The sequence below is a fragment of the Populus trichocarpa genome, chromosome 14 (genome assembly GCF_000002775.5).
Source record: "Populus trichocarpa isolate Nisqually-1 chromosome 14, P.trichocarpa_v4.1, whole genome shotgun sequence".
Classification (NCBI taxonomy): Eukaryota; Viridiplantae; Streptophyta; class Magnoliopsida; order Malpighiales; family Salicaceae; genus Populus; species Populus trichocarpa.
In genome coordinates this window covers 2,513,345-2,535,841 of record NC_037298.2, presented here as the reverse complement: position 1 = coordinate 2,535,841, position 22,497 = coordinate 2,513,345, and the positions used below count along the sequence as shown (strand labels likewise).

General features: G+C 34.0%; 2 protein-coding genes across 3 annotated transcripts; one reads left to right on the top strand and one right to left on the bottom strand.

Moving 5' to 3' along the window:
* Positions 1–490: 490 nt before the first annotated feature.
* LOC18104983 (exocyst complex component SEC3A) lies at positions 491–9,642 on the top strand. 2 transcript variants are annotated; one of them, XM_024585424.2, is made up of 25 exons: positions 495–802; positions 885–955; positions 1,242–1,322; positions 1,442–1,509; positions 1,877–1,979; positions 2,350–2,501; positions 3,176–3,293; positions 3,520–3,624; positions 3,900–4,001; positions 4,087–4,224; positions 4,622–4,750; positions 4,847–4,927; positions 5,031–5,105; positions 5,274–5,447; positions 5,536–5,695; positions 5,807–5,871; positions 6,171–6,341; positions 6,434–6,513; positions 7,039–7,120; positions 7,261–7,358; positions 7,485–7,593; positions 7,735–7,803; positions 8,321–8,386; positions 8,475–8,564; positions 9,293–9,642. In XM_024585424.2, the coding sequence occupies exons 1-25, from the start codon at positions 628–630 to the stop codon at positions 9,401–9,403; spliced, it is 2,673 nt and encodes an 890-aa protein (XP_024441192.2). In that variant the 5' UTR covers positions 495–627; the 3' UTR covers positions 9,404–9,642. The 2 variants fall into 2 exon arrangements, 1 of the variants encoding a protein (XP_024441192.2); XR_008057301.1 differs by lacking the exons at positions 8,321–8,386; positions 8,475–8,564; positions 9,293–9,642 and having other exon boundaries at positions 491–802; positions 7,475–7,593; positions 7,735–7,775.
* A 4,092-nt stretch (positions 9,643–13,734) lies between these two features.
* Positions 13,735–16,230, bottom strand: LOC18104982 (uncharacterized). The gene is made up of 5 exons (XM_006374979.3): positions 15,808–16,230; positions 15,041–15,118; positions 14,609–14,708; positions 14,368–14,501; positions 13,735–14,280 (listed from the first exon to the last, which is right to left on the bottom strand). Exons 1-5 carry the CDS (start codon positions 16,168–16,170, stop codon positions 14,056–14,058), a joined length of 900 nt encoding a protein of 299 aa, XP_006375041.3. The 5' UTR covers positions 16,171–16,230; the 3' UTR covers positions 13,735–14,055.
* Between the last annotated feature and the right edge of the window lie 6,267 nt (positions 16,231–22,497).

Sequence of the window (22,497 nt, the reverse complement as noted above, 5' to 3'; positions counted from 1 at the left end):
CCAATTCTTCCAATGGTCATGCTGTGTGTTTTGATTCTTTCAAATTCAAATGGTCACTGGTCATTGTCATTATTTTTGTTCTCACTTGTATCTAGCAGTTGTTCTTGATTTTTTGATGTTTATGGTCCTTATAAAATCATTAAATACATAGATGTAGTGGCATATAAACTTAGAGTTATATGGATTTTGTGGAGGGGGTTCCAAATTTAATGGTAAAGAGATTATATTTGTAGTGATGATAGGTTTAGATATAATGTCAATTTTTTAATATAATGTCAATTTTTTAAGACAATGTCATTTTTACTTTTCTTTCATATAAAATAAAAATAAATAAATTGAACCAAGTTTCCAGGGAAACCCATCTGAGTAGTGATCCGGAACGGTTCTCGAAACTATGGGGGAAAACTATGCCCACAAAGACTTGGTTATGGGACCCATAACAAGAGAGAAAATGGTCCATGAGAGAGAATAAGCAAATCATTAAAAACAAAGTTAATTATTAACCAGAGAAGAGAAACAGAAGAAAAGAAAAGAAAGGTAGAAAACAACATCCACAAATTGACGCGCATGCTGATCTCTCTCTTTCTCTAAGCAACTAAAAGAAAGAAAAATCAAAGAGGAGGAGAAATGGCGAAATCGAGCGCCGACGACGAGGAGCTCAGGAGAGCCTGCGAAGCAGCAATTGAAGGCACAAAACAGAAGATCGTATTGTCGATCCGTGTCGCCAAGAGCCAAGGGATCTGGGGCAAATCTGGCAAATTAGGCCGTCACATGGCCAAACCTAGGGTTCTCGCTCTCTCCAGTACGCCAAACCCGACCCCCCTTTCTCTCATTTTCACATCATTCATTAATTTCTTTTCAATTGAAAGCATTTTTTTTTGCAGCAAAATCTAAGGGTCAGAGGACGAAAGCCTTTCTTCGAGTATTAAAATATTCAAATGGAGGAGTCCTCGAGGTGAATAATGTTTACTTTTATGGAGATATGCCTGTTCTTTTTTTTTGTTATTATAGTAAATATTATCTACATGTCTTATCCACTACGAACGAAGCGAAGCGTAGGTGATCAATATGTGGTTTTGAAAAAGAAATAATGGGCTGTAAATGGTTGGGAAGGAAAATAAATTTAATTTGTATATAAAAAAGGAAAGCTATTTTAAATGTTGTATATGATATCTTACTGATTTTGATTCAAAAGGTTATAGATACATGTCTCAAGCTTGTGTTTTGACTTAATTATGCAGCCGGCAAAGTTATACAAACTCAAGCATCTTTCGAAAGTTGAGGTTATAGCTAATGATCCCAGCGGATGCACGTTTACCCTGGTAATGCTTCAGCATTCTTACATGGGGTTGTTGTTTACTGACTTGCTGCATTAAGGAAGGACTTTGGGAGGAAATGGGGAACTTTTTATTTTTTATATTTCTGACTGAACTTCTCACAGGGATTTGATAACCTTAGAAGCCAGAGTGTTGCTCCGCCACAATGGACTATGCGCAATGTTGATGATAGGTGAGCGGGGTTGGAAACTCCACTTCATTTTCTGCTTCTTTTCTTAGTGCTTGTTTGGTAGTGTGGTTGCACCGCTCTTGAAAGTGCTCTTCAAAGTCAGTTTGGGGCTGAAAAAATTAGTGCTTTTTTGGGTGCGTTTGGATGATTGTGATACGAGGATGTCAAAACTATAAAAAAGCATCCCAAAACGGATTAATTAGATGCTTTTTCTGCTGAAAAGCACTTTTACAAAAATACATTACTAAACACACCTAATGGATAAACAATTCAAGATTTTGTCTGTTTAATACTGATTTTTTATGAATTTATTTTACTAACTGGCTAGTGCTTTCATTTTTCATTTTCTTTCTTATTTTTTTTGTTGAAGGAACCGCCTTTTATTTTGCATCCTAAACATCTGTAAGGATGTACTTGGACGTCTTCCAAAAGTTGTTGGCATAGATGTTGTGGAAATGGCACTTTGGGCTAAGGTGTGAATGATGATTTTCTACCTCTCTATTTATTTGTTTTAAGAGTGATGATTGGTTTCTTCTCCATCTTTAAGTATTACAGTGTTCTATCTTATGATTAACCTACTCGAAGGGAACTTTTTGATTTTCTTGCCTGTTGAATCAGTAGTGCTGCTAGTTATTTTGCTGTCGCAGCAACTTTCTAGACACTGTGTTCTGAATGCAATAATGTATAATCAAATTGGCACAGCAATATTTCACATTTTGGATGTTATTGGTGAGATTGAATTGAAGCGCATGTTGCTCTCAAACTTAGAAATGATTGGTTATCTTAGATCATGATGGATGCCTTTGTTCTCAAACTTGCTTTTGATTTAATACTTGAAAAAAGGAAAATACACCCACCGTTCCCAAGCAAACGAATCAGCAAGATGGAGGAGGGCCTGTTGAAGCTACAGTTACAGAAAGTGACTTGAAAGTGTCTGTTGAAAGAGAACTGGTCTCTCAAGCTGAGGAAGAGGACATGGAGGCTCTTCTTGGCACGTAAGTCTTTCCTTTCTTTATTCCAAAGCTTTTCAGTCAGGTAGAGAGTTGACACATATTTTTGACAGAAAAGCACTATACTGTGAAAGGTTTTAGCAAAAGGAGGGAAAGGAACAACATGTTTTTGGTCTAGATGTTTGAATATTTTTATCGAGTAGCCTTGATTTCTGACTTAAAAAGCAAACATCCTTTAACTCACCCATCATTTACTGTCTGCACTTTCACCCTCCAAAGTTTCAGTAGATGGGCAGTGGATCTATCCCAAGTGTTTCATTTGCTTGAAAATTTTCCATATTTTAATTTAAAAAACTCAAAACTTAATTTACATCAGAAAGTGCTCGTTACCGTGCAATAAATGGCCCACGCTGGTTATGACCTGCATTTATATGACTTCTGTTTGTGTTGATCAAATTTTTTAATGAATATCCTCTTAGATCCCGTAACACAACCAAAATAGTATTCTTGTTCAAGGTTAGCATGTGTAGGTTCTGTGAAAGTCTGTTTGTGCTTTTTTATTTTTACTTTTTCTTTATGCTAAATATGATTGTTTTTCCTGGTATCAAATACATCTCCTTTATGGAAATAATGGCAAACAATAGTAACTCTTTTGTGTCACCTTTTGTTTTTAATTTTTTTTAATCTACCTGATGATTTCAAGATACAATGAAATGCAGTTATGTAATGGGTATTGGTGAAGCAGAGGCATTTTCAGAAAGGTTGAAGCGTGAGCTTCTTGCCCTGGAAGCTGCAAATGTGCATGCCATTTTAGAAAGTGAACCTTTAGTAGAAGAGGTATGTCCACAAAGACTTAATTTTGTGTATGAGTTTATTGTTGTTTCTCTCTTGCAGAGTCCTTTTCCCTTTCACTCTTGGTCTGTATTATACTTCGTGAAATTTTATCTGGTTGACTTTTTGAAGATTAAGCTTTTTCATTAGTCTGTGATGTGCTTTGCCACAGCCTGTGGAGCTGTCATAGTGACAGCTCTTGCTCTTGTAAATTGATTGCTTGTCCTTTCAGGTGTTGCAAGGGCTTGAGGCAGCAACAAATTGTGTTGATGACATGGATGAATGGCTAGGCATCTTCAACGTGAAACTTAGACATATGAGAGAAGACATTGAGTCGGTAAGTGTATGCTTACATGAAAGTCTGCCCAAGTAGGGTTTCTATAGTACCCCCCCTGTTTTTATTATACCATGTCAGTTTTCTAGGAAAATGTGCATGCTATGAGGAGAAATTGTTCAACTTGCATGTTAATGGTTTCGTTACTTTCATATGTCTGCTTCAAAAAATATCTCAAATTACCTAGCAAGACACATGTTTTGGATCCATGCATATATTCAAACGTATGCCCTACATCTTTCTCTGCTGCTGCATGATTATCCATTTTATGAATCCAGATAGAAACCCGCAATAACAAGTTGGAGATGCAGTCTGTAAATAATGTATCACTCATTGAAGAACTCGATAAGCTTCTTGAACGACTGCGTGTCCCTTCTGAAGTATGTTGTTCATCACTTTGATATCACTTTTAGTGGCAATACATTCAAATTTTGCTTTCCTCTAATCATGTTCTGTTGGTTGTAGTATGCAGCTTGTCTAACAGGGGGTTCGTTTGATGAGGAACGCATGCTTCAAAACATTGAAGCATGTGAGTGGTTGACTGGTGCTTTACGTGGTCTTCAAGTGCCTAATTTGGATCCAATCTATGCAAATATGTGTGCTGTATGCTCCGAGCCACTTTCTTCTCCCTGATTTTTTCTACTAACAAAATGATTAACTAGGTTGTTTAGAAGATTATGTAAGAGAATAATTGGCTATGCATCTAGATGCACGAGCTTTTTTTTGCTGATTAGTCATCTGTGTAAAAGTTATCTGAATTACTCACTACACATGCATGGCAATTCTCTCTCCTATTGTTAATGATGTGATGCACCATGCTTTATGATTTCCAAAATGATCCCAAGAACACAAATTGAAGGACCCTTGTCTGGTGGGTAGTAATTTTTGACATTCTTTTGAATTCAGATTTTAGAATGGAGCTAGATAACAGAGTTATTTGTTAATGTGAGTACATTTTGTGTACTGTCTTTTTCTAAAATAGTGGATGATATTATTACAGGTTAAAGAAAAGCGGACAGAACTTGAAAAATTAAAAACTACATTTGTCAGGAGAGCTTCTGAGTTCTTGAGAAACTACTTCGCAAGTTTGGTGGATTTCATGATAAGCGACAAGAGTTATTTTTCACAAGTATTTTTCAGCTTTCTGATCTTTTTATACAGATCACAAAGATTATTATTGGGTCTTGGAATTCTAATATTTGCTTGTGTGCTTTGCATGAAACAGCGTGGACAGTTGAAGAGGCCTGATCATGCTGACTTAAGGTACAAATGCAGGACATATGCTCGCCTTCTACAGCATTTAAAGGTTCATGACAAACCTTTTGCAATAAATCTCATAAGTTTACTTGTGTTCTCTCTCTCTCTCTCTCAGTTGCTCTTTACTAACATTTCCCTGTTTCTGTCACCAGAGTCTCGATAAGAATTGCTTGGGTCCTTTGAGGAAAGCATATTGTAGCTCCCTTAACCTGCTTCTTCGCCGGGAGGTCAAGCCACATCTTTTTATTGACTAAACATTTAGTTTTTACTTAATTGTTTATGAATTTATTTGGGTTTAGTGGTGCCATTTTCATTTAGTTTATTCTGTTTTTTTTTTTGCTGCATTTATGGTATTTCAAATATACCATTTTAAGAGTTATCTCATTCATATGCAGGCTCGTGAATTTGCTAATGAGCTTCGTGCTAGTACAAAAGCATCAAGAAATCCAACTGTCTGGCTGGAAGCTTCTACAGGCTCGAGTCAAAGTGCACATAATACAGATACATCTTCAGTTTCTGAAGCTTATGCAAAAATGCTGACAATATTCATCCCACTCCTTGTAGATGAGGTTACAATATCTGCATACATATGTTGGAAATCATTAATGTTGTTGCCTCTTCCATGAATGATTTATTGCTTTGCAATTCAAACTGCAGAGTTCTTTTTTTGCACACTTCATGTGCTTCGAGGTTCCTGCACTTGTTCCCCCAGGAGGTGTGGTTAATGGAAATAAAGGTGGGAATTACAATGATGCTGATGACGATGACGATGATGATTTGGGTATTATGGACATTGATGAGAATGATGGCAAAGCTGGTAACACCTCTTAGATCTGTATTCATCCCACTTCAAATATGTATAGAAGTTTGCCATGAAAGCTCTGTCACTTCTAGAAGTTAAACAGTGATAATTTACTTGATTTTGTAGGTAAAAATTCTGCAGATCTGGCAGCACTAAATGAATCTCTTCAGGATTTGCTTAATGGAATCCAAGTAATGTATACTTTGCATCGTTCCTTATATGTGTGTATGCATTCTTGCATGCACCTTACATACATAAAGAGAGATGCCCTTGCATATGCATGTGCACTTTTTTATTTTTTGAATGAATGTATGTATGCCATGTTTAAACTTTTCTTGTTGTTGGTTGGTGCTTCTCAGCATCTTCACGCCTCTTTTTATGGCTATTATATTGCTTACTAGCAGTAGGTATTGCTGAGTGATTCATTGCTTAATTTTAAATACTATTATAACCTCCGAGTGCTGATTTGTGGAGGGTCATGGATTTTTAGGATGATTTTTATGCTGTGGTTGATTGGGCATACAAGATAGATCCCCTGCGCTGCATATCAATGCATGGGATTACAGAGCGCTATCTCTCTGGTCAGAAAGCTGATGCTGCAGGATTTGTGCGTCTCTTGCTTGGTGACCTAGAGTCAAGAATTTCTATGCAATTCAGTCGTGTACGTGCTTAACATTCAACTTAAAACAAGTGATATCCATACACATTCCAAGCTTCTTTAATAGCTTGTTTACCTTGATATCTATATTGCAGTTTGTTGATGAAGCTTGCCACCAAATTGAAAGAAATGAGCGTAATGTGCGGCAGACAGGGGTTTTATCCTACATCCCAAGGTAATTTGGATCTGATGGATGTGTTTCATGTTGTTCAGGGTGAACTTGCATCTTTTCAGTCTGTCAAATTAAGATACAAGAATATTATATGCCACAAGAACTAATTAATTATAAATGTGTATCCTAACAGATATGGACCATCTAGCTAACATTTGCTGCGAAATGATCAAAGTAGCCAACTTTTATGATACTTATTTCACTTGGTGATTTGCTGTGAACTCTTTAAGTGTATTATGCTCACTGCTATTGTGTTCAGGAACTAATTGCTACTCTTAACTCTTGCCTGTGACTATAATTGACTTGCATATTTTACTGAGTTCAAGTTGGATGTGCTTGGCTGCTTATGTTTACGATTAACAGCAGGAGCTGTATTTTAAACTAACTATACTTGGATCTTTGCAATGATTTTGCAGTTTGTTTACATTGCGTGCTATGATAAGTTCTTTTGTTTCATGCTATATGATATGTAACATTGATTGAACTTTTATTTTTATCATAAAAATGATGTAACCTTGTCTTGCACAGATTTGCAACTCTTGCAACTCGTATGGAGCAGTATATCCAGGGACAATCTAGGGATTTGGTTGATCAGGCATACACAAAATTTGTGAGTAGTCTTTTCTTAAGCGTTTCTTTGTGTTTTTTTTTTTCATAAAGAGAATCAGACAGTGTGGTGTTGTTTCTTATTCCCCCCCTCTTTTAAGTACAAGTTGAAATGAAATTTACAATGTGGATGTTATTTGACAGGTTAGTATTATGTTTGTGACTTTGGAGAAAATTGCACAAACAGATCCAAAATATGCGGATGTCTTCCTTTTGGAAAACTATGCAGCATTTCAAAATAGGTGCATCTCTCTCTCTCTCTCTCTCTTGTTTTGGAAACTTTCCTCTTTTTGTGAAAAATCTTGATTCAGGAAAAATATTTTTCCCCTTCATCATCAAGTCTGCTGATTAGAAACAGTTGCATGCAGCTTGTATGACCTAGCCAATGTTGTGCCAACTTTAGCCAAATTCTATCACCAGGCAAGCGAAGCTTATGAACAAGCTTGTACACGTCATATCAGCATGATTATTTTCTATGTAAGCAATCGTATTCCTGGTCTCTTTTTGCCAGTCTTTATTCCAGTTGTCTTTCTGGTTTCTAATGTTTCGCTGAAAGTTAAATGATTTTTGCCTTAACTTTTGGATGGTGCTTGTCCTCATCAAGTTTGGTTTCTGCAGCAATTTGAGAAACTTTTCCAGTTTGCTCGCAAGATTGAGGATTTGATGTACACCATAACACCAGAAGAGGTTAGTTTGTGGTGATCAAATGTCATACATAGTACACCCCATCATATTAGCTTCCCAGAGTTTGTTATGAACTTCTATGAAAGATATGATATTGTGTTATACCTCCTTTTCCTTTCTTTCTTTTCTTTTTGTTGCCATGATTTGCATAAGATGGAAGATACTAATCCAGTCATCAAAACAATGATAAATGGAACAAAAACATGTCTTTTTTACATCTTTTCTCCCTGGCCTTGCTTGCTGGGCAACCTGTGGCTATACTCAAAATGTTGTTTTTGAGTTCTGCAAGCCTCTGCTGGTTAGCACAAGAATTGCAGTGTTGCATGCTCAGCTCCTAAGATCTAATTGATTTGGCAAGAAGTTTGCCAGTTATATGGATACGGTTGATGCTAACATGGTTCCAGCAAAGAACTGCTTGAAGCCATACTATCACATCACTGTCAATGGTTTAAGATTTACGAGTTTCAGCTCAAACTGTTAAAATGCTTAATGTCTTTGCCTTTTATTTTTTTCCTTTTAGATCCCATTCCAGCTTGGATTGTCAAAAATGGATCTCCGAAAGATGTTAAAATCTAGTTTATCTGGGGTAAGTTAACGCATCCACTATAATCTGATTTGTCTCTGGAGTCTGGTCTCGAATCTAGTGTTGTGATAACATTGTTTTTCTGCCACAGGTTGACAAGTCTATTAGTGCAATGTATAAGAGGTTACAGAAGAACTTAACTTCAGAAGAACTATTACCTTCTCTGTGGGATAAGTGCAAGGTAATTCACTTGCTTAATATTTGAGGATTAGGTCTTTAATGTTTCTTGAAAGTCATCTGGTGGAGCATGGAGCAAGTAATGGGTGTTTGATCGTTGGAAAGTTCTTGATCAACAAAGAATTTGAGTTATGAGCAAAGCATGTAGTAACCTACAAATGGAAACTCAACTTACGTAGTTTGTTCTTGAGAGTTTTTGGGGGTAATGGAAGGGAAAGGTGGGTTTAGAACCCCCAACCTTTATTCGATTTTCATTCTTGATGAAGGGAGGGTAAGCACTTTGGAGGATAGAAAACCCACAAATAATAGAAATTGTCATCCATCCATCTTACCCTTTCGGTGTTGAGGTTTGTTAGATTCTTAAATGAAACAAATGCCCTCAGTTTGAAATTACATAGTAATTACAGCCCCCTCATTAAGAATATTTTTGTAGTTCAGTAATTGATCATATATTTATTAACACTCGCATTCCTTTCTCGTTTGCTCGCTTTCCCTTGCACATCCAAACAGGGGAATGCTAGTGGTACTATTTCCTTTCCTTACCCTGAAAAAATCTTCCTTATTATGGAACTTGTTGATGCTGGCCAAGGGAATCATTTTTTTTCTTATTGCAAACAGTTTGTGCTCGGATTCATCTTCTGATGAAATAATTAATTGTGTTTTGCGTCTCATTCAGTAAACTGCTAATAAAGCCATATAGTTAATAGATCTACTTTTATCTTAATTTGACAGAAAGAGTTCTTGGACAAGTATGAAAGTTTTGCACAACTCGTTGCAAAGATCTATCCCAACGAGAGCATCCCTTCAGTGTCAGAAATGAGAGAGCTTCTGGCTTCCATGTGAACTTTGTAAAGGGTTTTCTGCTGTATAATTCTTATTCTTAAATAGGACTATGTTAACATACTGTAATTATTCTTTTTGGTTCTTGTTTTCTAGTTTTCCCCTTATTCGATTCATTTTCCCAATCTCAGAGTCTCTAGTTGAACTGGGTTGAGTGGAACTTTGTTCCTGGTGCATTATATAAACGGATCCAATTTGTAGACGTCCCTCTTTTCTGTCTAGCAAATTTTGATTTCTTGTAATGTCATGTCTCAATCTTGTATTTGATTCGTTTGGTCGTAGTCGAAGCACAGAAATCACAGCCAGTGGGACATTAGATACTCGGCCTATAAGGTTCCCCTTCCAGTTTCCAGTGTATGATGGGAGAGGCAGCCGAGTGGGCTTTGATCAGATTGAATTTGGGCTCAAAGGCTTTACAACTGGAGATTATCCGGTTGTGTTTACCGAGACCCGCCCGACATAATTTGATGAGAAGCTAAATAAATAAATCACCTTATTGAAAGCGTTTATCTAAAACTGTTTATTTCAAATATATGCTTGTCTGATTCGATTAATACTCAAATATAAATTGCATATTTTGATTCAAGTCTGACCATTATTGTTAAAAAAAACTCAAGTGAAAAAAGGGATCCGCATGAGGGAAAAAGGTTTCTCAAATTTATTTGCATGGTGCGAGCTCAAAATAGACGGGAAGGGTAAAAGGGATCTTGTGTTGTCTGAATCGCGGAGAGAGAGGGGACATGCTCCTGCTCAACCTCACTGATTGTAAGTAACATCACTCTCCTTACATTTTTCAGGAACTAAAGGGATAACAGCTTATTTTACATGCACAAGGATTATCTGAATTGGTTTGTTGATCTTATTTTGGAGATAATTTCATACATTGTGGAATATGGCAAGATTTACATGCTTAGAATCATCAATGCAGCTTTGGTTCGTGAGCTCTTCTTTGCCATATATAGCAAAACACATTAACAGTTGTGGAGGTTGATGTCGTGTGCCCTAAAACCCCAGTCATTATGATTGCTCCTGGAAAACAATGATTGTGAATCAAGTTCCAGACTCCATAGGCATGTTTGCAATATCATGAAACTGTCTTTCTCAACTCGGTAGTTTTTCACCACAAACAAGTTTTGTTGGCTCATCAATATCTATATTCAATTAACTGAGTTCGAGGAGTCGTGGACGGGAAATTTTTTTTTATGTATTATTAGCCACGAATGCATCATACCTCGTATTCTTTTTTCTCACCATCGACATCTCTCAGCAAGTAGCCTTGGAATGAGAAGTTGGTTTACAATTGAAAGCCATAGATATTTGGGGGCGTGTGCTTTGTTCTGTAATCTTGAGTAACAGAGGACGAACGAAAATAATGAAATTATGAAGGCGGACACAATGGAAGTGAACTGATTCATGATGTTTGAAGGAAATTGGTGTCTTCTCCGAGTTTAGGTTGCCAAAAAAAAAAAAAAAAACTAAATTTGCAACAGAAATTATTGAGCAAATGTTATAAAAGTTAATTCGATTGGTATGAGTGCTTCGGCTAATGGGCTCCATTCTTATTAGGGCAAGGTTTTTGTTTATTTACACCTATAGCTGGTTCTGAGTCCGCGTTTGGGATGTCACGTTACATAGATTTTCTAAAAGTTGTATTAACCTGGATTAACCCAAGTGACCTGCACTTGTGCTGGTTGATCCTATATCAAGTTTTATAACTGTGATTTTTTGTACTGTTGGCCCACGGATCTAGGTTTGCTCCCATTTTAGTGTTATGTTCGCTTCAGCATGTAAGGAAATGAATCTCTATTGCCCTGGACTTGGTTTGTCGCTTAATGCCATGTTTGTCTTCAGAGTAGAGTTGCATTCCTTTAGTTCTGGATTTCTGTTTCAAGGATTGAGCTCTCGTGATCTTCCTTCCCATTTGAAGCAATACTTTGCTTACTGTGCAGTTTTTCCAAAAAGAGCACGAATTTGACGACAAAGAGTTGGTTTCGCTATATAAGAGCAGAGGGTGTTTTGCAGCAAGTGGAAATAAGAAGGCAGAAGACTTGGGCATCGATATTTTTCGCGAATTTGAATTGCCTTTTCAACATTCTAATACTATTCCACCAGGGACTGGCAAATAGTACTTTGCTTCACCTCTTGAATTATTGCTCAAAATGGAGAAATGGTTTGGGGACTTGACCAACGATCGTGTAAAATTGCATTTTGGTCTACTCAATTATTGGGTCATTTTGAAAAGTCTATAAGCTATCTACTTTTCGTTAGAAAGGAGAAATGCAAGGCATGTGTAAGACCTCTAGAGAGAGCGGCATGGGCACCAAATGAGCTCTAAACTCATTCCCTATGAATCTGGAGTACACCTATATTCATGCTTGTCTCACAAGTCATCATATTTATGGAGTACAGCTCATTCCCGACTTTTAAAAGTTGCAACTGATAATTGAGTTGGGTCTACGACAAAGTGATTAGCTATGAATCTGGACAAAGAACAAGCCAAACTTGTGTTTAATGTCCAGTAACTTCTGATGCTGAGAGCTTACGTTACATGGGATGTGACGTTGGGCTTTTTTTAGCTTTTCAGAGAAGATTTTCTCGGGAGGCAATAAAAAATTAATGACTACAGGGAGGGGAAGACTTCTAGTAGGAAAAGAATTTCCAAGGCCCTCTGAAAAAGAAATTCACGATCACAAATGGAGAGAAATTTACAGAAAATTACTAATATGACCATAGAACCACCGTAATAACTTAATAAATTGTAGTTAGTTTAGGGTTTTGTTTTATAGTGGAGTAGTTTAAGGCTCTTAATATTTTTCTTCCAGGAATTTCCTAGCCATGAACGAAATAAACCCTTCAAGCGACAGCATCAAAGAGGAGTTAACCATCAAGTGCTACAGTGATCGGTTTGATGATATTTAGTGTCAGAACACAATATAAATCATATTTTAATGTTTTATAGTAGAGTACTGGATTTTTCTTAATATAGTTATATACCAGTTTCAAATACAAAGAAATTTCAAGATTACTGTTTCATAATATAATATAAACCATTTTCTTGGAAGATTTTGCTGGTGATGATGACGATGGTGCTGTCGATGCCCTCTTGGAAGATAAAAAAGAGGATGAAATTGATCTCCTCAAGCAGAAGCAACACAAGACTACAAAATCCTGAACACAGCAGAGATTTCGACGTCATTGCATGGAGCATGATGTCGCTGGACTGTATATCTCCCGTCCTCTCTATATCAGAAGGTGAGGCAAGCATCTTACTCTGACATTACAATCGGTCTGTCAGTAAAGTTAATGGCTAATGGTTTACTGATGAGTCTCACGTCCGTGAAAAAGTCGGCTTGTTGGTTGGAACCATAACTTTCACGTTTGGTGTCAACCAAGGAGAGTATTTGGTATTGCGGTAGCTGTTGTGGTTATAATTTTTAAAAAATTATTCTATAAAAAGTACTTTTAGTTGAAGTTGATTTGAAAAAATAGGTGTTTGGTTAAAACTGTGTTTGAAATTGAGGTTTAAGAAAAAGTAGTTTAATGTGTTTGGTTAAGAATGTTTTTGAAATTGAGGTTATAAAATAATTTTTTAAAAAATATATTAATATTGATGGTTTTAAATTTAAATATTGTAAAATTAATTACTCTTATTACATCATGAAAAAAATAATACTTTATATAAAATATTTTTTATTATTCCATTAAACTATTTATAATTCCATTGCGTCCAAAATTCATCCGATAAAAACTACAGTTTTCATAACTTTTTGAGCGTGTAATAAAATTAGATAAAATATTATCAGATATAAAATTGATATTACTCTGCGCGTAAATTTAATTCACTCTATACTAGTTTTTCGAGAAAAAAATATTGTTCACATCGCGAATGAATATTTTCTAAACTAGTTTTTTTTTTAAAAAAAATTAATACAATTAACACACTAAAAAAAAAAAAAAAAACCGAGAACAGTGCAAGTGAATTGCACTGTTCACGTGAACAGTGCAATTCACTCGTGAACAGCAGTGAATTGCACTGTCCGCAGGTTTCTACAGTGCATGCGAAGCAGGTTTTCGTTGCCTTTTCTTTCCAGCGTTTTAAACGCAAAAAACATGTGGACCCCATGCACAATAAAGTAAGTTTTGTTATTACCAAACGGCTGCGGACTGCATTTTAAATAAAACACAACCGCAGCCGCGTAGACAAACAGCCTATTTGAAGCCAAAATGCTATCAGTATAAATTGTTCATATTTCTAGGAGAATGCATTTTATTTGTTTTGGGAATTGAGTTGGGGAAGGGGGGATGGTATCTATTGAAGAAGAAACAATCACTGATTTTGCAACTTCTTCAAGTACTGAGAATTTTATTCAAATTAAAGAAAGGAACTGCTAATCATACATCAAAGAAGCTTGCATACAAGGAACACCGTGCTTTTCCACTACGAGTCCCATGCATGTAACTTCAGGTCCCCTTAGCTCACTTCCTGACAATTTTAGTACTGTATAGTTCATAGTGGCAGCACATATAAAAGAATGGGTTAAGATAAAAAAAAAAAAAAAATTGCTCTCATCTATGCTTCCTTAATTCTATGCATGCTATGAGGAGGGGCAAAAAGACATAGCATCCATCCATCCATCCATCCTGTAGCTACCTGCCTACCACCTATCTTCCATGGCACCAGGAGAGAGTCTTGAGAGTAGGAATATACAAGCTGACGAAAACATGACTGCTCCAGCAAAACAGGCAAGATCCAAACTGGTAGCCAATGGTATATTCTTGAATTTCTCCAACATTCCCACTTGAAGTATCATCATAATGGCATGCCCGATTTTAGACTTTGCTTGTGAAACTGATCGCATTTCAACCCATGTTGGGAGGGACTGCAAGAAGAACCAAAAAAATCAATATTTGGAATTTATGAATGAATTATTTTGGATTAATAATTGAAAAAAAAAAAAAAGACTCACCTTCAAAGAGAAGAGGCCAAACAAGTTTGAGTCTGGCAGCGATAACGCTTCATCTTTTGGATTCTTTGATCCCACAAACATGACGTACAGCCCGACTCCAAAAATAAGCATGGCAGTTCCTACCAGAAACGAGTCTGCATTCAAAATAATAATGGAGCACGATGTAGTTAGAAAAAAGAGAGAAGAAACAGAAGCATAAACTTGGTTTTAATTCTAAGAAAACAAGAGGGAGAATATCTACCTATGGCTTCTATAAGTAGATGCACCAAGTGTCCTTGATCTGAAACTCGAGATAGTGTGTTGAAATACTGAAAATATGACTCCAGAATAAGAAAGCAACCCTGCAATATTAAGATTCAAAAAAGGTGGTATTAATTAATTATCAGCAATATTGGAATATATGTTCAAAGAAAATATCTCTTGTTTACAAGAAAGAAAATATCACTCAAAAATAGAATTAATTAAAACCAATAAATATGTACCATATCATTCAAAATTGCTCCAACCTTCTACTAATATCCTTTTACATATATATTTTAACTTTACCGAAGATTAAAAAACATAATTAATAAATAAGATTTTAATAAAAAAAAATAAATACTTTTGTAATATAATTAGACAAATATTTTAGGACAATCAAAAATAGAAATAAGATAGAGAAAATAATATTTACCTCCACAAAACACAATGTTGAACCAAGCAAAGACCCCGCAACAGCAAATAACGTGAAGAATCGACAATCAATTATAGCCTGCGCAGTTGCAGTCGATCAATTTAAATTTATCATTGCTTTATAATCATAAGTTTTTTGCCCCACAAAATGCAAATTCATGTATGCCAAGCAAATTTACTAAAATAAAGTTTGCATGCAAGCATATTGAGGAAATAAAATCAATTGCAGAAACTCAGAAATTATATGATATATAATGAATGCATAGGAAAAAGCTGCAGATCCCCGCTATTGTATTTGGTCAAAGGCTATCCTAACGTAACATGAAAGCATGTGTGTGAATAGAGTGTGCACTGAAAGTGTAAAATCTTTAATAGCTAAATTGGTATTTTAGTAATGATTGTTTTTTAAAATATTGTTTATTTAAAAATATATTAAAATAATAATTTTTTTATTTTTTTAAATTTATTTTTAATATTAGTAAATTAAAATAATTTTAAAAAATAAAATATATATATAAAAGAAACACAAAAAGAAACACAAGGGTGCCAGATGGGCGATCATACAACTATGATTTTCTGCAAGATTTTCCCATTGAAGTTTTGAACCTTTCACACCTCCACACTTTTTGGGTCTTTAACAACTAAATTGTGAAGCGTACATGAAAAAGTCTTACCAAAAATAAATAAATCAAACCAAAAAGGTTCATTGATTAATTTTTTTAGAAGAAAAAAAAGCTACAAATTAATTACTAATAAAAAAGAAATTACCTTCTCAATGAGCTTCTGGACCTGGAATTTCCACTGCTTTGATTTCGAAGCCGGTGGCCTCAACACCTTAAGCAAAGCATTACTAACTGTAGCAAGTAAAGAAGCCAAATCTATTAATCCTCGCTCAACCCTTGGTGGCTCTACGGTGAGCAAAGAGCCCTGTGAAGTAGCCACAGATGCTTTGACAGCTACCGTGGATTTCCTTTTATGATCACCATGATCCCCAGAAACCATCTTCTCCCCATTCAACCCTGTAGCCTTGCCAGCACATTTTACCGTAGAAAATGGTGAAGAAGTTGCGCTAGGAGGACCAACATGACGCAAAGGCTTAGACGAACGTAACAACCTTGTGGTTGACATCATTCTTTCTACGTGGTTGCTCTTTTTTGGGTTTAATTATGTTTTGGTGGCTTTTGAGGGTTCGGTGGGCTATATATAAGCATGTAGAACGTTGAGAAGAGAAGATTCGAGGCATATTAGCTCTTAGTGTCGCTACATGAAGGTGGGGCTTTTACACTTTTTTCTTTTAGGACACCACAATTTTGCCCATAACCTATAAATAATCAATTCTTTTAATTTCATTCTGAAATAAAGAGTTTTTTTACCAATTGGGTCCTCTAACGTTCTCACACCTTTCTCGAGCTCCTTCATTTTCTATCTAGTGTGCATGTTTTATTCAATAGAACGGTGATCTCTCGAGAAAATATCGGTGAGTACAAATAAAAGTATAAAATCCTGAGTAATCAGGGGCCTAATTGATGAATGTTTTAGTTTTAGATAAAATTGAGAACGTAATAAATTTGAGATTTTTTTGTCCCCCTTGTTTCCTTGGAGAGGTTGGGTTTGATTTGTTGAAGTTTCAACCTTCGTTCTACAACGTGTGGGTTCAAATGAGTTGTTAGCCGAACACTTGTCAAACAGCATCTTTTTGGGGACTTTTACAGGGTATAGTACTCGGGGTCGGTTTTCCATGAAGAAGAATAATTTGTTTGGTTCTTCGAACTCTGGCGTGCAGAATGAACAGGATGCTTCCGTCGAGGAATAGTTGTCGGCGCACATGCCAATAGTTGAACGAACAAGAATGTTAGTTTTGCCACCATTTGCCTGGGAAGCTCGTATACTTGTCGTGATGGCATGCGAACACAACCAAAGCTAAGCTAGCTGTTCCTTGTTTTTTTTCCCCTTAGGATTAAGGATTAATGTTTAAGGGAAGTTTGGAATTATAGTCTTGTGATTTAAAATGTTTTTTATTTAGAAATATATTAAAATAATTTTTTTATTTTTTTAAAAATTATTTCTAACATCAGTAAATCAAAACGATCTGAAAATATAAAATAAATTAATTTTAAACAAAAAATTTTTAAAATTTAAGGTAATATGGTTTGCACAACGTTTCCAAACAAGACCGGGCTACTCGTCGATCAAACTATTATTTTCTTAAAAAAAAAGACAAAAGAATTGGCTTGACTGATGCAATTGGATTGTATGTGTATTAAGTTTTTAACACCATGTATGCGAAATTAAAAATTAGAAATAGATAACATTTTTCTTTAAGAAATGTCATAGAATTTTATTGATTAAATAGTGGTTTAATATCATGTTATTTCGTGTCTTCAAAAGTCAAGTTAAATAAAAAAAGATTTCAAGCGTAAAAGAAACAACACTCTATAAAAAGAAAAGAAAAAGTCATTTTTTTTTTCAATATTAATCATTGGAAAAAAGAATTTTTGAACTAGAGAAAACCTTCTCTTAATTTCCAAATTTCCATCCACTCCCTTGAAATTCCCAAGTCCCAAGGCATTCACTTAGACACAAGATTTAAATTAAAATACAACAGTCACCATTTTTATGAATTTTTGTTTCATGAATCCCATGACCTCTACATAAGAAGTAATCAAGTTAAAACAATTTCTTACAAGAAAGCAAACTATACACACATCTCACAAGCACATCATCTTGGACTGGCAAAAAAATCTGGCTACATGCACAAGCCAATGTCAACATCCGGACCTTTCCCATAGCAGAGCCATGGGATGGATTAATTGACGGTGCCATAGACGAACGCGCAGATCCATATTCACCCTCCATTGTAATTTACGGCCCCAGATGTTCTTCAGTTCTACCTTGTCTTACGATTTCTTTTGTTTTTTCCTAAGAAGGCCTTATGTCATGTTGAAGTACCACAGATCCAAAACACGACAATTGCTCTTCTAGATATTTATTTTTATTCCAGCTAAAAAAATGGTTTTTTCTTTCTACTTTTGTAGTAGTTTTTCAAAAAAACCTAAAATTAAAGGGGTCAAGTCTCACTCAAATTTGATGATAATTAAATCATAGATTAATATATCATATCACTTAGATTAACTAATTTGACTCTGACATAGTTTAAAAACAAACCCAACATGATAATTTAATGAACTTATAATTTATATATATATGTATGCACACTTCATAAAAACAAATGCAGTTTGATTTTTAAAAATTGAAACACCCTGTTTGTGGCCATGTCATGTTTGTTTAAAAATTAAAAAAAAATTGTGTCTTTTTTTTTTTTATCTTTTTGATATGTTAATATCAAAAATATAAATTTTAAAAATAAAAAATATATTATTTTAATATATTTTCAAGTAAAAAATACTTTAAAAATCAATTACCGTTATATAACAATACCAAACACTACTTATATAGCCAAAATAATAAAAACAAAACTCTTCAAGGAGAGCTAATTGAACCCTTTTTTTTTATGAATTTTTGTGTCATCCATGACCTCTAAGTGATAATCAAGTTAAAACAATATCTTATAAAACACAAAATAAAAACTTCTCACAAGCATATCATCTTGTGTTGGCAAACAATCTTACCAAGAGGGTGGTATTTAAGATTGTGATGCAGTGTTTTTTAAAATAATGTTTTACTTGAAAATATATTAAAATAATTTTTTTTATTTTTGACATTAACACAATAAAACCACTAGAAAACACTAAAAAAAAAAATGTCATTTTAATAATTTTTTAAAATAATTTTTTTTTAAAGAGCATCTAAAAACAAAAACATAAATTAAAGTTGTGTCAAACACTCCTTCAATGTTAACCTCCGACCCTTTTCCATAGTACAATCATGTTATAGATTAATTGACAGTGCCAGAGACAAACACACATATCCATATTCACCCTCCATTGTAATTTATAGCCTAATTTTTTTTCCCCAGTTCTACCTAATGTTACAATTTCTTTTGTTTTAATTTCTTTTGTTTTTTTTTTTCTTTCTAAAATTAAAGGCCTTATGTCATGACCTAGATCCTAGGTCCATGACCAATAACGCAAAAACAATATCATAAAAACACCATACCTGCGCTAAGCTTCATAACATACATATCATAAAACAAATTATATAAGAATTTTACAACATTTCATAATCTTTTAAAATATAATATTTCTTAAAGTAATAAAATCAAATAATACTTTAAAACTCATTATCATCAAAATAGAAAAATCAAATAATCCATAAAACTTATTACATTAGATAAAATCCAATCATTAAACAAAGAAAAATATAATAGTGGAACGTCTAAGACAACGAATCAAAACTAAAAGGAAAACCTCGCGGAACAAGCAAGGTATACATACCAAAATTAAAAAACCAGGAACACTCAACAAAGTTCCTTGCTAACAGAAACTAAGAGTCTAGAATAATATTAAAATAGAGGGGTGAGTTCAATCAATTCAATGAGAGAATAACATTTAATATACATCTTAGATATTAATAATTTGCAAGTCATACATATCTTGATATAAATATACATACTAAACATATTAACATAAAATAGTGAAATATATGTCAAAGATTAGTTAACACTCGAAAGTGACTAGATGACATCCGAAAATGATCACCGTAGAAGGATCAGTCGCCACAAGCTGATGCCTCTCTTACCAGCTAAGTATACAGAATACTATGTGCACATAGACTAATTACGTTATGTTAGTATGGAGTTACTGACAAGTCCTATATCAAGACATAATAGATGTTCGTATAATTATCAAAGCAAACGAATGTCATATTGAATAGAATTTAATTCAACAGAATGCGAGTGTAAATTCAAAAATAGATGAGTACTTAGATAATAAAATAACATAATAAATATTCAAGAATTAATTAATTGTAGTCATCATATAATCAACGTACATATATTATTTATATTACATGCATATTAAAGATTATCTCACTCACCCAGAAAACAAAAGCAAAAGACAAACAAATACATAATCGGAAATTACTAAAGATCATTAAGAAGAACATTACAGAACCTATAACGAAGATGGATAACACTAAAAAACAACTTGAAGAAAAAATAACATAAAAGATTAAAAGTCTAAACTGAGAGACCAAAACATAATTATAAAGCCAAACTGATTCTTAATCAATTTCCTAATAAAAAATAACAAAAGAGGAAGATATTTGTTTCTTTAACCCTCCTTGAACTAAAACTTAAGTTCAAAGCTTATTTTCTTGGTATTTTGGGAGAAAGTTACGGTAGAGAGAATAAAAGAGAAAAAGAGAGAAAAACAATTCCCTAACAATTTTTTCTTTAAATATCTAGGTTAGTTGGGTTGAGTTTGGGCTTGGGTCTGATAAGTCAAAAATATAGGTCTTACACCTTATGTCATGTTGAAATATCAAGGATTTAAAACACAAATATTGCTTTTCTATATTGATTTTTATTCCAAAGCTAAAACATTGGTTTTTTCTTTCTTCTCCTTTTTATTTTACAGTATAAATTCTAATTGTCATAATTGTTCGACTTGATTGTAGGTTGATGAGTCAATTCAGATTTATCTCAAGAGAATGTCATTTCAATTTTTTAAAATAAAACAACATCATTTACAAAAAATAATAATTAAAGACTAAAACAATATCATTTTAAATAGTTTTTTAAAAAATACTCTTGAAGATGACTTGGTCGAGTATCATTTGAGTTTAACTAAATTTAACTATAATTATGGATTAAATTATCATGTCACCTGGTTTTTACCAATTCAATTTTATTGATGGGTAAACATGTATTTTATAATTATGATAATTATGTTGAAACTTGATATTTAACAATTGAAAAGAGTATAATGAGTGTTTATATTCTATCATGAACTTGAAATGTAGCTTGGGCTTTGAAATTGGACTAGTCTATGAGGATAAATAGAATTATCCAGGCCCTTATACAATAAAGTTCTACAAGCTCAAAATCAAGAGCAGAGATTTTATGAGTTCTAATCCAGACTCTTTTTAAAATAATTGCATGATCGATAAGATAAAAATGTATATTCTCGACTCTAAAAGCAAAGTTATGATCTTTGCACAAATTTCAAGTTTCGGGTCTTTCTCGGCATGCCAACCAATTAATGAAAATTTTTATAATATTGAAGCTGTAATCATTATATATTTACATTAAAAATCATCTTAACCCAAAAGGTCAAGTTTTTAGGTGAAGAATAGTTATATATTACTCTTTAACATATCACCTCAAGTAAAAGCTCTTTAGGCTTAAAACTTACATAGACTCACACTACCTTGTGCTTAATTTTTATTAATTAAAATGAGAAGATGAGATTTGAACTCGAAATCACTTGATTATTAAGGCTTTGATACCATATCAAATAATCATTTCATTTTAAAAACTTAAGCTTTTAGATGAGTTTTCAGTAGTAGTTCTATATTACTCTCTAGAAATTTATAATAAAGGAGATAAAGACATAAGTAGAAAAATAATATCTTGTATAGTTCTTCTAATTTTAACTTGCAGAATGAACAAAATGCTTTCGTCGAGGAATAGTTATCAGCGCACATGCCCATAGTTGAAGGAACAAGAACATTAGTTATGGCATCATTTGTTCAGCAATCTCGTATATTTGTTGTGATGGCTTGAGAGCACAACCAAAGGTAGCTGCTCCTTATTTTTTTTTCCTTAGGATTAAGGATTAGATGTCAAAAAACTAATTCAACCCAAAAACTTAAACTTTTAGGTGAGGTTCCATGATATGATTTATATTATTCTTTTTAACACACCCCCTCAAGTGAAAACCCTTTGGGCTTGAAACTTGCATAGGCTTACACTACCTTGTGCTTAATTTTTATCAGATAAATGAGGATTGTGAGATTCAAACTCGTGATCGCTTGGTCAGCAAGACTTTGAACCATTTCAAAGAATCAATTCAACCTAAAATCTTAAGTTTTTAGGTGAGGTCCCATGATATGATTTATATTATTCTCTCTAGCACACCTTTCAAGTGAAAGCTCTTTGGGCTTGAAACTTGCACAGGTCCACACTACCTTGTGCTTATTTTCTATCAGATAAATAAGGATGGTGAGATTCAAACTCGTGATCGCTTGGTAAGTAAGGATCTGATACCATGTCAAAAAACAAATTCAATTTAAAAGCTTAAGTTTTTAGATGAGATCCTATGATATAATTTATATTATTCTCTCTAACGTTAGGGAAGACTACTAGTCACATCAAAATATGATTATTATTACTCTTTTCAAGGAAAGGCAAAATGATTAGTTCGACTGATGCGCTCGGATTGTATGTCCATTATGTTCTTAATACGATCTATGCGTTAATAAAAATTAAAAATAAATACAAATTTTTTTAGAAATGTTTATAGAATTTTATTGTTTTAAAAGTGATTTGATATCATT